At 42.4% G+C, this 15,031-nt stretch overlaps 1 protein-coding gene across 5 annotated transcripts in view; it reads left to right on the top strand.

Annotated features, from left to right (window-relative positions):
* MDGA1 (MAM domain containing glycosylphosphatidylinositol anchor 1) overlaps positions 1–15,031 on the top strand; it is a 255,017-nt gene that overhangs the window by 147,609 nt on the left and 92,377 nt on the right. For all 5 annotated transcript variants that reach the window (XR_014545719.1, XR_014545720.1, XM_083604484.1 and 2 more), the window contains exons 9-10: positions 9,150–9,419; positions 13,280–13,425. Coding sequence is in view for 3 of the 5 variants with exons in the window: in XM_083604484.1 (XP_083460610.1) it covers positions 9,150–9,419; positions 13,280–13,425 (416 nt within the window). In the remaining 2 variants the exon portion in view is untranslated. The remainder of the gene's footprint in view (positions 1–9,149; positions 9,420–13,279; positions 13,426–15,031) is intronic.

Genomic DNA, 15,031 nt, shown 5'->3' with positions numbered 1-15,031 from the left:
GGAAGAAGAGGGCAGGGAAAGAACATGCATTACTTAAGCTACACAATCTTAAACTGCAGGGTTTGATACAGACTTGGGAATTAGGAGGTTGTACATTCCTTTCCTAACCCAATAATTGCCAAACAGCATGCTCAGACACCGTGATCTGGTTCACATGATACAGTAAACCAAATTATGGCTCAGCTGAGACTACATGAATGTGTGGGTTCCCAGAGAGGAGCCTACAGCTGCTTTTTACAAAAGATTTCATAACCATAGCTTGCATCCACCTTGCTCCTCCCTTGTCCTTTTTATTATCACGCCAACCCCATGCCAAGCTAGGGCAAAGTTTGGCTTAACATGCCGTCTGAACCAGGATTCACGCTTAAGCTCTCTCCTCACTAACCATGAGCTGTAGACAAAACAAACCTTGGATACACTCACACAGTCCTGGTAAACCATCGTGTGGCTTACCATGTCATGTGAACCAGGTCAGTAGCGTGCTATCAGAGAGAAATTGGTACCGCGCCAAAATAAACAAAGAGGCTTCTGCTCCTGCCTACGCAGGAGGTCACACAATTTACTGCTCTGTCGTTCTGACCCTCAGCTGATAGCAAGTAATTCTGCTGATTCTCTAAAGCAAGGCTCTATGCCTCACCCAATTACGCCTAATACATATGGTACAATGACTTCCTGCAGATCCAGCCCTACCACTTGGCAGAGTGAGCCAACCACTTCAGGCAGTGGATTCTGGGTGTCATAAAATGGCAGCAGATTATTGGTAATTGAACTTACTGTTGTGCTTTTGCTACCAGCGAGAGGTGATTTGTGGTTTTTTCTTCCTCGTGTGCCAAAAATACGTGACCAGTCTTGGGTGCTATGCACTTTGTCTTACCCGGGGAAACACAACACTCATCAAATGATGGGTAGGAGGGTCTTGTTTGACTTCACTTATTTTGTCTTCCTCTGTACATGTTCCATTTCCCCCTCCCTAACACATCTTTTCAGTTAATGAAACGGTGTTCAGAAACCCAAGACTTCAAGGGTGCTGAGCCATAGGAATGCTTTGGCTGCAAGGGAGTATTTCTCTTTGTAGTGCCTTGTAAGCATGTTTTAATTGGGCATGGAGTCTAAGCGTGAGATTCAGCATGCCTGGCTCTCAGCTGCTTTGAGGAGAGGTGATTGGGGGAGAGGGGCACAGAGGTCAGCATAATCCCACCCAGGGTGAAATATCTTCCAACAGTTGTGAAGCAGAAACTGTAGTGTGATATATTAACCGTCCGCAGAAAATCACTGAGTGCCTCTAACCTTCTTTCTTGAAGAAGATTTGGCTAGTTGTGTTAATTGGCTCAGGCGGGTGTAAGGGAACTGAGCTCGAAAGTCAAGGGCTGTTCACCATCCTCAGTCACTTCTCTGGAAAAGGCTAATTAAATTGAGGCTTGGATCTTTTTCTGTGAAGCTCAAAATTCACACATGCACAATTCTGTGCAGACCTTAGAGAGACCCACTGAACAGTCTCTGTCTCGTAACTTATAATTTTTGGTGTCAAACTCACCCCCCACCCTTGATGAACACAATCCAGAGCCAAATTGAAATGCTTCAAGTCTCATTAATTTCAATGACAGAAGGATGTAGCTTGATACAGTGACTGATCCCAAGTACAGAATACCTTGGTTGGTTCAATAGGCTTATAAGAGGCCTGGGGCTGCCACTGAAAGTAGTTGTCTGTTATGATTGTTCTCCTCTCCTATCATTTAAAAATATGCTACTTGATGTCATTGCTTTAGTCCTGGTTTGGGCAAACTGTAGCCCTCCAGATATTGCTTAACTACAACTCCCATCATCCCTGACCATTGGCTGTGCTAACTGAGGCTGATGGGGGATTGCTATCCAACACTTGGAGGGCAATAGTTTCCCCATCCCTGCCTTAGATTTTCCTGGAGCTTTTTATGTGGCAGCCAGTGAAGTGGAGTAGAAGGGGAAAATTGAAACCATAATGATGGCATGTCCTGCCTTTTACCTGCTTGAAGCTATTGTGAAGAGGGGCTGTGGCGACTGTTTTTTAGTTCCTTGCCATTAACTCCTAATTGGAGCCTCAAGCACCAGCTCAACTCTCTAGTTTAAAAAAACGAGGACTTAAAATGTGTTTAACTTTGACAGGATTGTCCCCAAAGTCCCTTGAGCCCCCTTTACTGCAGGAAAGCCAGTGTGCCTTAATGGTTTAGAGTTAGAATGGTTGGATTGGGGGAATCCAGGTTCTAACCTCCAACCAGCCATGAAGATCACTGGATGACTTTAAGACCAGCACTTGCAACCTAACCTTTCCCATAAGATTGTTATGGCAATAAAAGGGTGGGTGAAAAACCATAGCATGCTGCCTTCAGTTCCTTGGAGGGAAGGCAGGATAGAAATGAATGATAATCTCAATGTTAACACATTCTGCATATGAAATGTCAGGAAATCAGGTTGCCTGTGAAATCTCCTGCCTCGGCAAAGGAGTTAATGGGAATAAGTTCCACTGAACTTGATGCAACTTGCTTCTGGTCAACATGCATAGGAGCACGCTGCACATTTCTGTTGTATGAAAGGCAAGAGTCATTATTATATTCTTTCTGCTACAGAGTGCGAGTGTGTCTGACCCATGCCATCACTGGCAACTTAAAGATCCGTGAGTTTTGGTTCTCTCGGTTTCTCATTTTTCTAATCTTAAATTCAGCTCTCCACATTTTGTAGCAGTTTGCAAATTCTGTTTTAAAAGGTCCATGTGAAAATCTGCCAGCATTTTAGTGAGAATTTCCCCTAAGAAACATGTGTGAATGTAGTTTTGACTACGCATTTTTGCAACCAATTCTCCTAATATAAAAGGCATTATATATATGTTATTTCACTGGTATATTAATGGTAATGCACACTTCCCCCTGATCTAGGCATTTTTGTAGACATTGGCTGGAAAATTGCAACGCAAAATTCAGAGAAGTGTGAATTTTGAAGGATGGCTGTGTTTTGGTCTCACATTGTTTCAGAAAGTGAAACTAAGGGCTCACCCACCCTTCCTCTTGTCCTGCTGCTTTTCCCCAGGGAAAACTCCTCTTTAGTGCTCCATCTGAGCAAATGGCCATTTGGGGTTTTCTCTAGATTGACATTTGCTCCGATTTAGCACTAAATAGCAGGTTTCCCTGGGAAAGAAGCATACTTTCTAGGCATGGGACAAACAGAAGTGTAGACAATCCCTATGCTAGACTCAGCTTTCAGTGCGAACTGAATCAAGTTTCTCTCCCACCCCTAGCCCTCAAATCGTTACATTCCTTTTTGTCCCTTGCTGTCCCAGAAAGGCCATCTCCCCTTTTCTTCTTTCTGGAAATGAGCTCGTTAATAATCACTGAATTTGTGCAATTACACCTGTGCTTCTTTAGCCCCACAGCTAATCTGCTGCGTATGTAAAGTTTCTGCTTCAGTTAGAAGAAATGAGCGGGTAAAATTAGCAAGTTGTCTCCTACTATTTGAATACGTGCCTTGGTGTTGTGGCACAAACTCACCCCTTTTTTCAACCTCTGACAATGAATGAAGAGGGAAGGAGCAATGACCAGGAAGAGAAAAAGTGTGCCATTTTCAAGTAGACCCATCGTAGGATGGCTTGTAGACTTTTTCCAGGGTCTAGAAAACCCTCAGGTGATTGTGTGAAGCAGAATTGCAAAGACTTGACAGACTGCTATCAGCTGTTGGACCGTTCCTTTATTTCATAGTTCTTTCGTTTGCATCTGACTCGAGTTGGGACAAGCTGTAACATAACACTTTAGATATCCAGAGCCTCTTAGAAAGATCTCCTGTGATATGTTAGCACAACATTCTTAAAAGCTACTTTTGGAACACGGGTTCATTCGAGGTCATGCAAAAGTCAACATGGCTGGGAACCTGTTTCTTCTGGATGACTAGGAATGAATGGGTTTCAGGTGTGACCTCTAAGAACATCATTTTGCTATGCTGCAGAATCCCTCTCTGAATACGTCCCCCGCATGTAAAAAAAAAAATTAGCTTGCAATCTGCACCAAGTTAATTAAGAAAACTCAAGTGAATGAGTATGTATATCTATCTATAAATAAAATTCCCATTATTTAGGAGACAGATTTCTCAATGCTTGCCCAACAAAAGACTGTAAAACTGTTCTTGATTTATCCTCGTCAGTGTTTTTATACTGCCCTTAAATCATATTCCCAGAATGCTTTACAAAAAGAAGAAAACTATTAAAATGTACAAACAACAGTCTGGATTAAAATGGCATCTAAAAAGCTCAAGATAATAAAAAAAGGCCTTTGTCTGGAATTAAAAGGGTAATAAGGCAGGTGCCAAGTGAACTTTTCAGGAGAGGGTATCTCAGAGCTAGAGAGTTACCTGTGGTGGCCAAATACATAAAGAAGACAGGGTTTCTGGCATTGTATGATAGTCATGGTGGGCTACACCTTTGGAAATTCCCTTTTCTACAGAACTATTAAAGGTGTAGGAACCCTAGCCTCTTTTTCAGCTGCCTCCTTGAAGCCACCATCTAGAAAGCCTTGTCTCTGGTAGCCACTCACTTCTGCAGATGGCGCAGAAGCCCTGGCATCCAATTTCTAGGTGCTTGGGCAACCAGCCACTCAGGTTATCTGAGTAAACTTTGGGAGGAGCCAAATGCCAGTCATGGACTGAGCCAGAAACAAAGGTGAGTGGATCAGCGGGTGTAAATTTTACCTTTGAACAGTGGACTGGTTTCTACACAGACTTGCACAATTTCTGTTCTCCATCCAGACAAGCAAGAGCATTGTCAGAGTTCACATAAACATCTCAGCCAAGGAGAGTGCAAAGCAGGGCTGATAATGCGGTCTGCGGGGAGGGGTGTGTTGCTAGGAAGGAGGTGTGTACTGGAGAGAGGTCCAGGGACATGATAGAAAGTTCTTGAAGGCCACATTCAGCTTCCAGGCCTGAGGTTCCCTGGCCTGCAGTGCAATGTAATTTATTTTACTTGCGTTTAGAAAACAAAGCTCAAAACTTTCAAATTGCCTGGGTTGTCTAATACTTCGTTTGGAATTGGCACCCATTCATTGTTACTAATGAACTTATGAAACCCATTTATTTATTTATTTTTCACAGAAAAGAAAGCACTGGGGAAATTTCCAGAAAATCTTTTGCAGGGAAATTCCCACCCCACACCACTAGCTTTGGTATATCCCATAGAATCTCTCCGCAGGAGTCTGTCTGCTTGGTGCAAAGCAAGACTTCTCCTTTCCCTGAAGCAAAAGTAAAAATAGATTTTTAAAATGGGTTTTAGAACTCGGTCATGCTCCAGTGACCCTTATGTTTCGGAGCATCATTCCTGCTGAAGAATAAATCCAGAACTTGCTAATCTTGTAAAAGTGGGAAAGTGAAAGGTTATTTGAGGCACAGCGATACATGTCTCACACTTGACAAATCCTGCCCTTGTTTGCTTGGCGCTTGCCCCTCATTGCCACATGCTCCATATTTTCCTGAACCTAGAGCTGGTGTGTTTTTTTGTGTTGCAAAGTTCTGGGTCCTTCTCTAGTCAGGGTGATGTGTAAATCAAGGCACTCTGGTTCCTGCACAAGACTGAGCAGGCCACATCAGTTTCGTTCATCTTTTTATTCATTCCCGAAGAGCAGGAGGATTATTACGGTTTGTGTTATTGCAAAGTTGTTTTGCTGCCCTTTGTTTTTGGAGTAGCAGAATATTAACAAGTCTGAGGAAGAAGCACAGCTTACAGGCTGCTGGCTGATGCTCTGGCCTCCTCACCCCTTTCATATTACCACTCACCACATTAGCTGCTTTTGCGGTTTAATTTTTGAACGAGGGAAGACGAGCGAGAAGAGTCACTGACACTTGAATAGTTCAAGGCTTGCGTGTGGGGTCCCATATCTGAGCTTCACAATACCCAGGCTGCAATATTTGCATATTGTGGCACATTATTTGTGGGAAATGCAAAACAAGCAGGCGGAAGCATTGTGTAATTTCTGATGGGAACCTGCCAAGAGCAATCTGGAAGTTTTTGTAGCTGAGCATTTCTTGCCGAGTCTGCCAGGATTCGCACACTAGCTGGGACAGCGACAGGGGCTGCTCATCGTTTTCAGAGGCCAAATGGGTGTTGCGCTAAAGCAGGGGGTGGGGATCCTGTGGCCCTCCAGATATTGCTGGAGTCCATCTCCCATCATCCTTGACCAATGAGCACTCTAGGGCATTGACCATGCTGCCACAGCGCCCTTGCCCCCACTGCTAATGTTGTACCCTTGACAACTGTGTTGTTGTGACAGTGTGGGTGCTGGCGAGGGTGCAGCGACAGGGTAGCAACAATGAGGGTAGGAAAGGGCCCAGATCAGCAGGCGGGGGGGTGCGTTTTGCCTATAGCAGCAAAACATCCCTTCCTACCCCTGCTCACCTCTGTGTTGTGAAAAGCTTGACCTACTAATCCAGGGGTCAGCAAACGTTTTCAGCAGGGGGCTGGTCCACTGTCCCTCAGACCTTGTGGGGGGCCAGACTATATTTTGAAGGGGGGGGGGAAATGAACGAATTCCTATGCCCCACAAATAACCCAGAGATGCATTTTAAATAAAAGCACACATTCTACTCATGTAAAAACACGCTGATTCCTGGACCATCCACGGGCCGGATTTAGAAGGCGATTGGGCCAGATTTGGCCCCCGGGCCTTAGTTTGCCTACCCATGTACTAATCCTTCCAAGTCAAGCTTCTGTTAAAGGCCGAAGAGTGGCCAGGCCATGTTTTTGTGGTCAGTTGACAACTTTATGAGATGGCATTAAAACATGAAAAACCTCTCTGCATACAGGTTACTAGTTCTTAATGCCAACCCCCAAATGCAGTTGAGGTTTTTTTCCTTTTTAAGGTCTACTTTTGAAGGATTGCCCTATTCTGAACCTGTTGAAATGAGCACTGACTGGGGGGCGAGGGGAGGGGTGGTGCTGGTCAATTTGTTTAGCCAACCTTTTGTTCTTGGGACTCAGTTAATGAAGCTGTTGAGTCATATGCTAAGATGAAGAGCCTGAAGGTCAGCTCCCTCAAAAGTGCCTCCTTTTTAAAGAGTCCAAAGCAGGTTAGGAGGATAGAATTGATTTTCACCTTTCCGTTTCTTTTGATTAATATCTTTGCAAGGAAAGAGCCTTCAGCAAAGGCACCTGTTGTTTGCTGAATACCCAGAAAGCTTTGCATCTGCTTCCCCTGTCCTTGGGAATCCATGGCACAGGAATACCGGCAGTGCATTTATCACACTTAAGAAGTTTCCTTACATTTAAGGGGAGTGTGAGTGTCTTCCTCTGCTCTTGGTTTAGCAACAAGTGCAGGTACAATTGCACAAGTATATTTCTAGCACGCCTTGTCATTTCTTTTTAAAAGGTCTTTCCAGAAACAGGTGTTCCAACCCCCAGGTTTACTTCTTTACTCAGAGCATTTCTTGGCCACCAAATCAACAAAATCCTCAGGACGATTCACACAAAGTTCAGTTAAAACCTTAAAATATCAGTCACTTCAATATCCTGCCTGAAAACTAGCATAAACAGTATAATGGCATTTAAAGCTCAACGGAAAGAAATCTTTCTCTTAAAAATGGGTTATTTTACTAAGAATAGTTTTTTGGGTTGGGTGGTAATTTATATCTGTGTTTGTAAACTTTTTAAAAAATGGTTTAGGTTTCTAAAGAATTGTTAATACTGTTGTTTGTTGTATTTCATATATGTACTGTTTTCTGATGCTGTGAACTGCTCTGGGCCACCTATGCTGAGAAGGCCAGCACACAAATGATTTTCTAAATGAATAACAAAATCATAGTGTGGTGCCTCTTGGTACCTTCCGATTCCTGTATATGACATAGTCTAATTTGATTGGTATCTGAGTATAATGAAACTCTGATTTAGTACATCTCTCCAGCAAGAACAAATGCCCTCCAACCCGTATAATTCTGTGGTTTGTGCCAAATGACTAGTTTTCAGATTTAGTCCAGTTATGATATCTAGAAACAATATGCAAACAATGTAGAGGCATCCCCCACCCACCCACACACATATGTACGATTGACTTGCATGAGACTAGGTATACATGCAATACTGGGAAATAAATAGATTCACATTAGGTAATGGTGGGGAGAAGCTGGAGAGTCTTCGTGGCTCATAAGAAGACCCTGGAGCCTGAAAAGGACGTATGTGAAGGTGGAGGAAGAGACCTGAGGCACAGTGGGGCTTTGTTTATGCTACTTAGCCCCACTACCTAACGGCAGATGTGCAGAGTAGTGAAGCAGCAACACCTGCTGCTTTTCCATACAGTACATCCTCCTGCTGGCTCCAGAGCTTCAGAGTTGTGTGGGAACAGCGGGAGAGGGGGTTGGGAAGCAGGGGGGAAACAGGTGTTTAGAGGGTGCTCCCCACTTACGCAATTTGAGCTTATGCACGCGGGGGCCTGGAGCATAACCCTCACATAAGTCAGAGGATGCCTGTGTCGCCACATTACTGCAGGCTGCAGAAAATGAGCCCTGTTTTTTCAGGACCTCCTCCTAGAATTTTACTCATCATTACACTTCAAATTGAGCGAATGGACTTCTGCAGGGTCTGGACCTTCAGGGTCCAACATGATTCCTCTGTATGTTTGTATTTCTCCTCATAATATTGTACCTCTATATGTTTCTATTTTAGCAGCTAGAATTGGAGTCCTTCTCATAGCAGTCTTATTAAGGGGCTAAACGTACAATTTTTAAAAAAGAAAAAGTCAGGGGTCAAGGTAACTTTCAGGTATATTATTACTCTATATTTCTATTTGTAGTCTGAAAATCAGAGCAGACAATAAATGACATTTCCTCAAATGTGTTGCATATGAGAGCTGTATTTGACACAAAAGAAAGCTACAGGAGTAAGGAAATGTTAGGGTGGGAATGAATGTTGTTTCACTTTTTTATTATTCTGTCCTATTTAGTTTCTCTTAAAGCTTCTTCTACGCTCATTATATTATGAGCCCTTTGTGAGTCACTATGGATCCATCTTTAATAAAATAACTGTTGACTACTCCAAATCCACAGAACAGGGTGGGCTGTTCAAAGCAAGTAATAAATGCTTTCGTCATCACTGAGGCTTGCATTTGGTACTGCTATTCTAATTGAAAGTTTTTGTTTTGTCATTTGTCCTCTAGTCCCTCCAGTGGTGGAGCCCATTTTCCAGGATATCCGGCAAGCTATAGGGCGCAGTGTCACCCTTCGCTGCACCATGCTCAAGGGAAGCCCCATGAAAGTGGCTACAGCTGTCTGGCGATTCAATGGGAGTCTCCTGACAGTGCCTCCGACGGAGCAGCAGGACTTCTCCGAGTACAAGGTGGACAGTGTGAGCCGGGAGACGAGTGGCAACTATGAATGTAGCATCTCCAATGACGTCGGGGTGGCAACCTGTCTCTTCCAGGTGTCTGGTAAGTCCTGCAAACATCAGCCAACTTCTTTCCTTTTTAGTAGATATCACTGTAGTTAGAATTGGCTAATAGCTTGCAAAAGGAGGTGAGAGAAGTCACTATGCCTAAGAGGCCTGTTATTGTAGTTGGACCTACTTGTCCTGTGCTGTACCACGCTCCATGAATGCCATTCTCTTCATGGTGCACAACCCAGGCCCAATTCCTATGCCTGCTTTTGCTGTGTGAGGTGCCATCACAAAGGGAGCTGTACAGGAAGCCATTATCCTCCATGTGGCTCTAGTGACATCAGCCACAACAATGCAATGCCTGGAAAATGGGACTGGAACGGTTTAAACCCTTATAGGGAGCCACTTCTCACAGATGGCTTCCTGCATTCCACGGCACCCATACAATTCCATTTGCATTAGGAACCCCCATCTAAGATGAATCCTTGAATCCAGCTCATATTAGATGATCGTGTCACCCACTGTGCTTTAAACATCAGCCCAACAAATGTGCCATACTCCATACTGGCACATTCAGTTTTGTGCTGCAGGCACAGGTCTCCTAGGCTTCATCAATCAGATGGACTAACAGAAAACAAACCATTTGTCAGGTCAAGCTACAATACAGCATGGAAATAAACATGCCCAATCCTATTGAAAACGATATGCTTACCTCTGTATTGGGTTGTGCTTCTTGAGTCTACCATAGCATGTAAGCTGTTAGAAACTCAGAATATACATGAACACAGCATTCTTATTTTCTTGTATTTTTTCCCCTGTAAGAGTTGATTCAGGAAATCACAGGCCATGAATCAAGAATCCCTGTTTGGTCCTATCTATCTATCTATCTATCTATCTATCTATCTATGCATGCAAAATTTATATCTTGCTTTTCCTCCATGGACGTGAAGGCAGCACACATAGTTCTTTCCACCCACTTTCATTTTATCCTTACAACAGCCCTTTGAGGTAGTTTAGGCTGAGAGCTAGAGACTGGGCCAAGGTGAGCTTTTTGCTTTGTGGGGATTTCAACCTAAAGTCCAGGTCTGACACTTCAACGACTACACCACACTAGCTCTTCGGCTTGTTCTCACCGGAAGAAAAACCAGCCATTTCTGTTGTTTTTTCTCGGCTTTGTGCTAAACTTTCAGATCTATCTGCCATTTGCCAAATTGAGTATCTCAGCCCATCTCTCTACTTGATGGCTGTCTGTCATGTTGTCACTAAGTTAGATAAGGAAAGCCCTTTTGGTCCTGAATCTTTGGACAGACCCACACCACACATTTAAATCACTTCCCATGTACACTGAAAGCACATAATGCCCCTCAAATAATTTTGGAAAGTGTAGCTTTCTCCTTACATAACATTTCCCGGCGTCCTTAACAAACTGCAGTTCCCTGGATTCTTTGAGGGAGGGAGTCTTGTGGATTTGATTTAAATGTATGGTGTGGATCTGTCCTGGGTGTTTGTGTATGACTTGCACAATCAAGAAACCAGCTTGTTACAAAGCACCTACACATCTGCCCTTTTATAATAAAAATGGGTGTGCATTTAATATTCAAACTATATATGCCACTCCTTTCCATCATCCATGGAAAGCAATGGCTGTTTTCACACAGATACAGTCCTCTCAAGGACCATTTTAACATATTGCCCCACATATACACTAGAGCTGGTGCATGGAGATGGAAGAAGCATAGATGAGCAATCAGTCAATTCTTTCTATGCCCCCAAATAGCTGCAAACACACTTCATTGATGACAGGTAGAAAATTGCAAAGGACCCAGTGGTGTACTTGATTATTAAATCACTGGATCTTCCATTTTGGGAATCAATTAATTTTTTTAAAAAAATGGATATTATGCAAGTTAATGATTATCATCCATTCTAATTTCATTTCTGAATCTGTTATGAGACTTGACTTCACAGTCAATACAAGTTGAATAAGCAACAATTAGTCTCCAAGGTGGCTCTGAATCTCTGGCATACACAAAAAAATTGTGTCAATAAAAATAATAAGAAAAAGGGGCTCAGAAGTAAACATCAATATTACCATTGTAAGTTAATAAAAATAAGCATTGAATCATTTCCATTTAATTATAGCAGAGAAGAATAGCTGAGCCATTCTGATTGGAGTGGGATGTAATAGAATGGAAAAAGATGGCACTTTGGAAATGAGGAGTGGCAGTAGGGAATATTGGGTATCTTGGACTCTTTCCAGTAATACAACTTCTGTGGCTTTTGGTTGGGCAAATCCTAGGAAATGACAACAGCATGTAATCAAGGACATCTATTGATGGAAATATTTCAGTACAGTGACATACCATGGACTTATGGGTCTAAAGATGTCTACATTATGTACCCTTAATTTCTTCTAATCTGAAAGTGGCTGTGTATTTATTTAATGCTACATCTTTTGAGCAGGTTTATTAAATGTAGCCTACATTACTGAAGGCAGTTGTTTGGAACAGGAGCTATATACCGTATTTTTTGCTGTATAGGACTCACTTTTCCCCTCCTAAAAAGTAAGGGGAAATGTGTGTGCGTCTTATGGGACGAATGCAGGCTGTGCAACTATCACAGAAGCCAGAACAGCAAGAGGGATTGCTGCTTTCACTGCACAGCGATCCCTCTTGCTGTTCTGGCTTCTGAGATTCAGAATATTTTTTTTCTTGTTTTCCTCCTCCAAAAACTAGGTGCGTCTTGTGGTCTGGTGCGTCTTATAGAGCGAAAAATACGGCAATTCAATAGACTTTTGTTTTGGGGATTACATTTGTAGAACTGTAAATAACTTTTATCAATGCCAGGTGCAACCACTACCTTAACAAGAATCACAAAACCAAAATAATTATGGGCATGTTCTTTCAGATTCTCCTTAAAACCAGCAATAAAAAATATTCCAGTATCTGATGGTAGCACATTCCATTGCTCAACATTAATTGCAAATGGCATCCTCTTCTCTGATAGTCAATGCCCCTTCTGTATACCTTCACTATATACTGCCTCCGCATGCTCCTGTCTTGCACTTTATGAGCAATTTGTCCTACCCCTCCTTTGTACATTTGAAAATCAAGTTCCATCCTCCTGACTACTCCAACTTCTTCCACACATTCTCTTCAACGGGAAGCTTCCATTCCAAAAATGTTGTTTTCATTTGATGCACTTTCCTCTCTATATAGATAGATACACACACATGATTAAAGACAGCATCATTTATGCTTCTATCATAACTAATGCTGTGAGAAATGGGTTCTTTGCTAAGCATCAAGTATACAAAGACATGCCCAAAGTGCATGCTTTGGGTGATTTCCAGCAACATCATTTCAGCTTCCACCACAAGGAGCAGTGCTAAAATATGGGTATTTCTTTGAATGTAAGGATTGTATGGCTCCTCTTCACTGGCTGCTTCCTCTTCCCTTTCTTTTATTTATTTTGTCATGCAAAGCCAGATTCTTCTGTGTTGGGTACCTTTGAGATAAATTGTTATGTTGCAAAGGACAGCTTTAACATAAAATGAGCAGTATGCCACATGGGAGGCAAAGGTAATGACAAGACAAAGTCACTACCATTTTAGTCTTGTCTCAGTCACTGTTTTAAGCAGCAGAGAGATTAAAGCTGGTTCAACTGTAGTTCTACACATGTTCTTGAGAGATTCATTGTCCTTTGGTGCTGCCTTGTTCAAGTCCATGTCAATACCCAGTTCAGATAGTAGAAATTAAGGCAAATAAGAGCCTTCTCAGTGTGGTCACACCTGACTATGGAATATCAGAACATTTGATGACATGGATTCTTGTGATCCTCACTACCTAGTTTTATAACAAGTTTCCTCCCCATTTTCTCTCTCCCTTTTCTCCCCTACCCCTTTCCACTTCTCAGCTAAAGCTTACAATCCTGAGTTTTATTATGATACCCCTAATCCTACCAGAAAGCAATCCAAGAACTACTCCTATGTTTTGCAGTGGACACAGAAGGAGCCTGATGCTGTTGACCCCATCCTTAGTTACCGGCTAGATGTCCGTCAGGTAAGACCACCATCTTAAGTGCCAAAATCCATTTCTATTCTTTTTAGTTTGAGAGTACATCAGTGCACCACCTCACTTAGAGAGTGGGAACTGCTGTTTGCAAAACAAACTGGAACTGAGGGCATGGCTCTTCTTTTCCCATTTTACAGAGCAGAGAAGACAGGTGTGTGGTTTGGCCCTCAATTTCAAGATAGATGCTGTCAATGATAGAGAGCTTAAAAAATAAGTCTGCTTGGAATTCTCAGACACAGTGCTTTGAATACGGCTCTGATAGGAAGAAAATTTTGTAGTCGTTAGTCAGCACTGTAGATTTCATAGGCTAGCAATTCAGATGAGTGGAATTTCAGACTCTTCACTTTGAACAAATAAAGGATTGTAAATTGGAGGGCTCTCCAGGCTGGAATTGCAGGGGGAAGTCATTGACTGTTCATATTGCACAAAGGCCTTCATCAAGTTGTCATAATAATACTGGAATGTTATTAAACTCTGCTGGAGCAAGGTGTGGAACAAAAAGGCTATTGAGCATAAAAGGGAATAATAAAGGATACTACCAAGAGAGGGAAAATGGGACCATACGTCGTAGCTATAGAAAAGTGTTTTGTGCCAGGAGGGTTGCATTCTGAGCGTGGATTTGTGAATCAGGGAATCATCTCAGTTTTCAGTCAAGCTAAAGTTCTTGGCTATAAGACAGTTGCTACCCATAAAAGCCAATAAAATGACTTCGGGTAAAATATAAGAAACTGGGCTTAATTGGATTGTTTCATATTTGCTAAAAAAAAAAAAAGACATCCAGACACTTGTTTATTTTATTTTATTTTATTTTATTATTTATTTTGGCATTTAATGCATCAGTCCAAAATGTGACACACTGTTTCAGTTTAGAGCTACAAATTTAAGCAAAGAAGAGACATGATCTGGGAAAAGCCTTTTTTTAAATTTTCATGTATCGTCAAATTTCATTTTTATCACGGCTAGGAACCTAAAAATTTGAAAGTGGCCTGGGCCTCTCTGGACCAGAGCCTGCTGTCTACATACCTTACTGCTCCCTGTGGTCACTGGGATTGCATTTCTTGCCTCAGTGAGACAGCCATCTTAGAATTCAGAAGAGTTAGCTATGTTTGGGGGGTTGTGCCTTTGGCTTTGTCTGTGGAGATAATTCTGTACTTAGAAGTGAACTTTTAAGTTTTGTTGTTGGACAAGTTAACTTGCCCTCAAAGGGAGTGGTGTTTGACCTGTGTTCACAAAGACCACATGTAAGTTCAGATATGACCGGTTCCAAGATGAGGGTAGAAACGGATGTCACCAAGTTCACAGTGCTCTTCTGGTATTAATGCCCCCATGCTATATAACATTGGAACAGGGACATATAACGTAGCTCCACCCCTTAGTCTTCACAGAAGCCGTGTTGCTGTCTGTACTAGCAGAGCTTTCACACATACAGCTGTACATGCAAAATTGCACTGGTTGTGCAAAGGGTAAAGACAGGGCTACTTTTGACGACTAATGTTAGAAATGTTTTTCACCTCTCAGTTATAAGTTATCTCAGGAGCTGCTGCAACATGCTTCCAAAACCAGTCCCAGCTTATTTAGGACAGATTTTGTGGTT

This window comes from Podarcis filfolensis (genome assembly GCF_964270895.1).
Source record: "Podarcis filfolensis genome assembly, chromosome: 3".
Classification (NCBI taxonomy): Eukaryota; Metazoa; Chordata; class Lepidosauria; order Squamata; family Lacertidae; genus Podarcis; species Podarcis filfolensis.
Note: the sequence above shows the minus strand (reverse complement) of the source record. Positions and strands in the feature narration are given on the sequence as shown.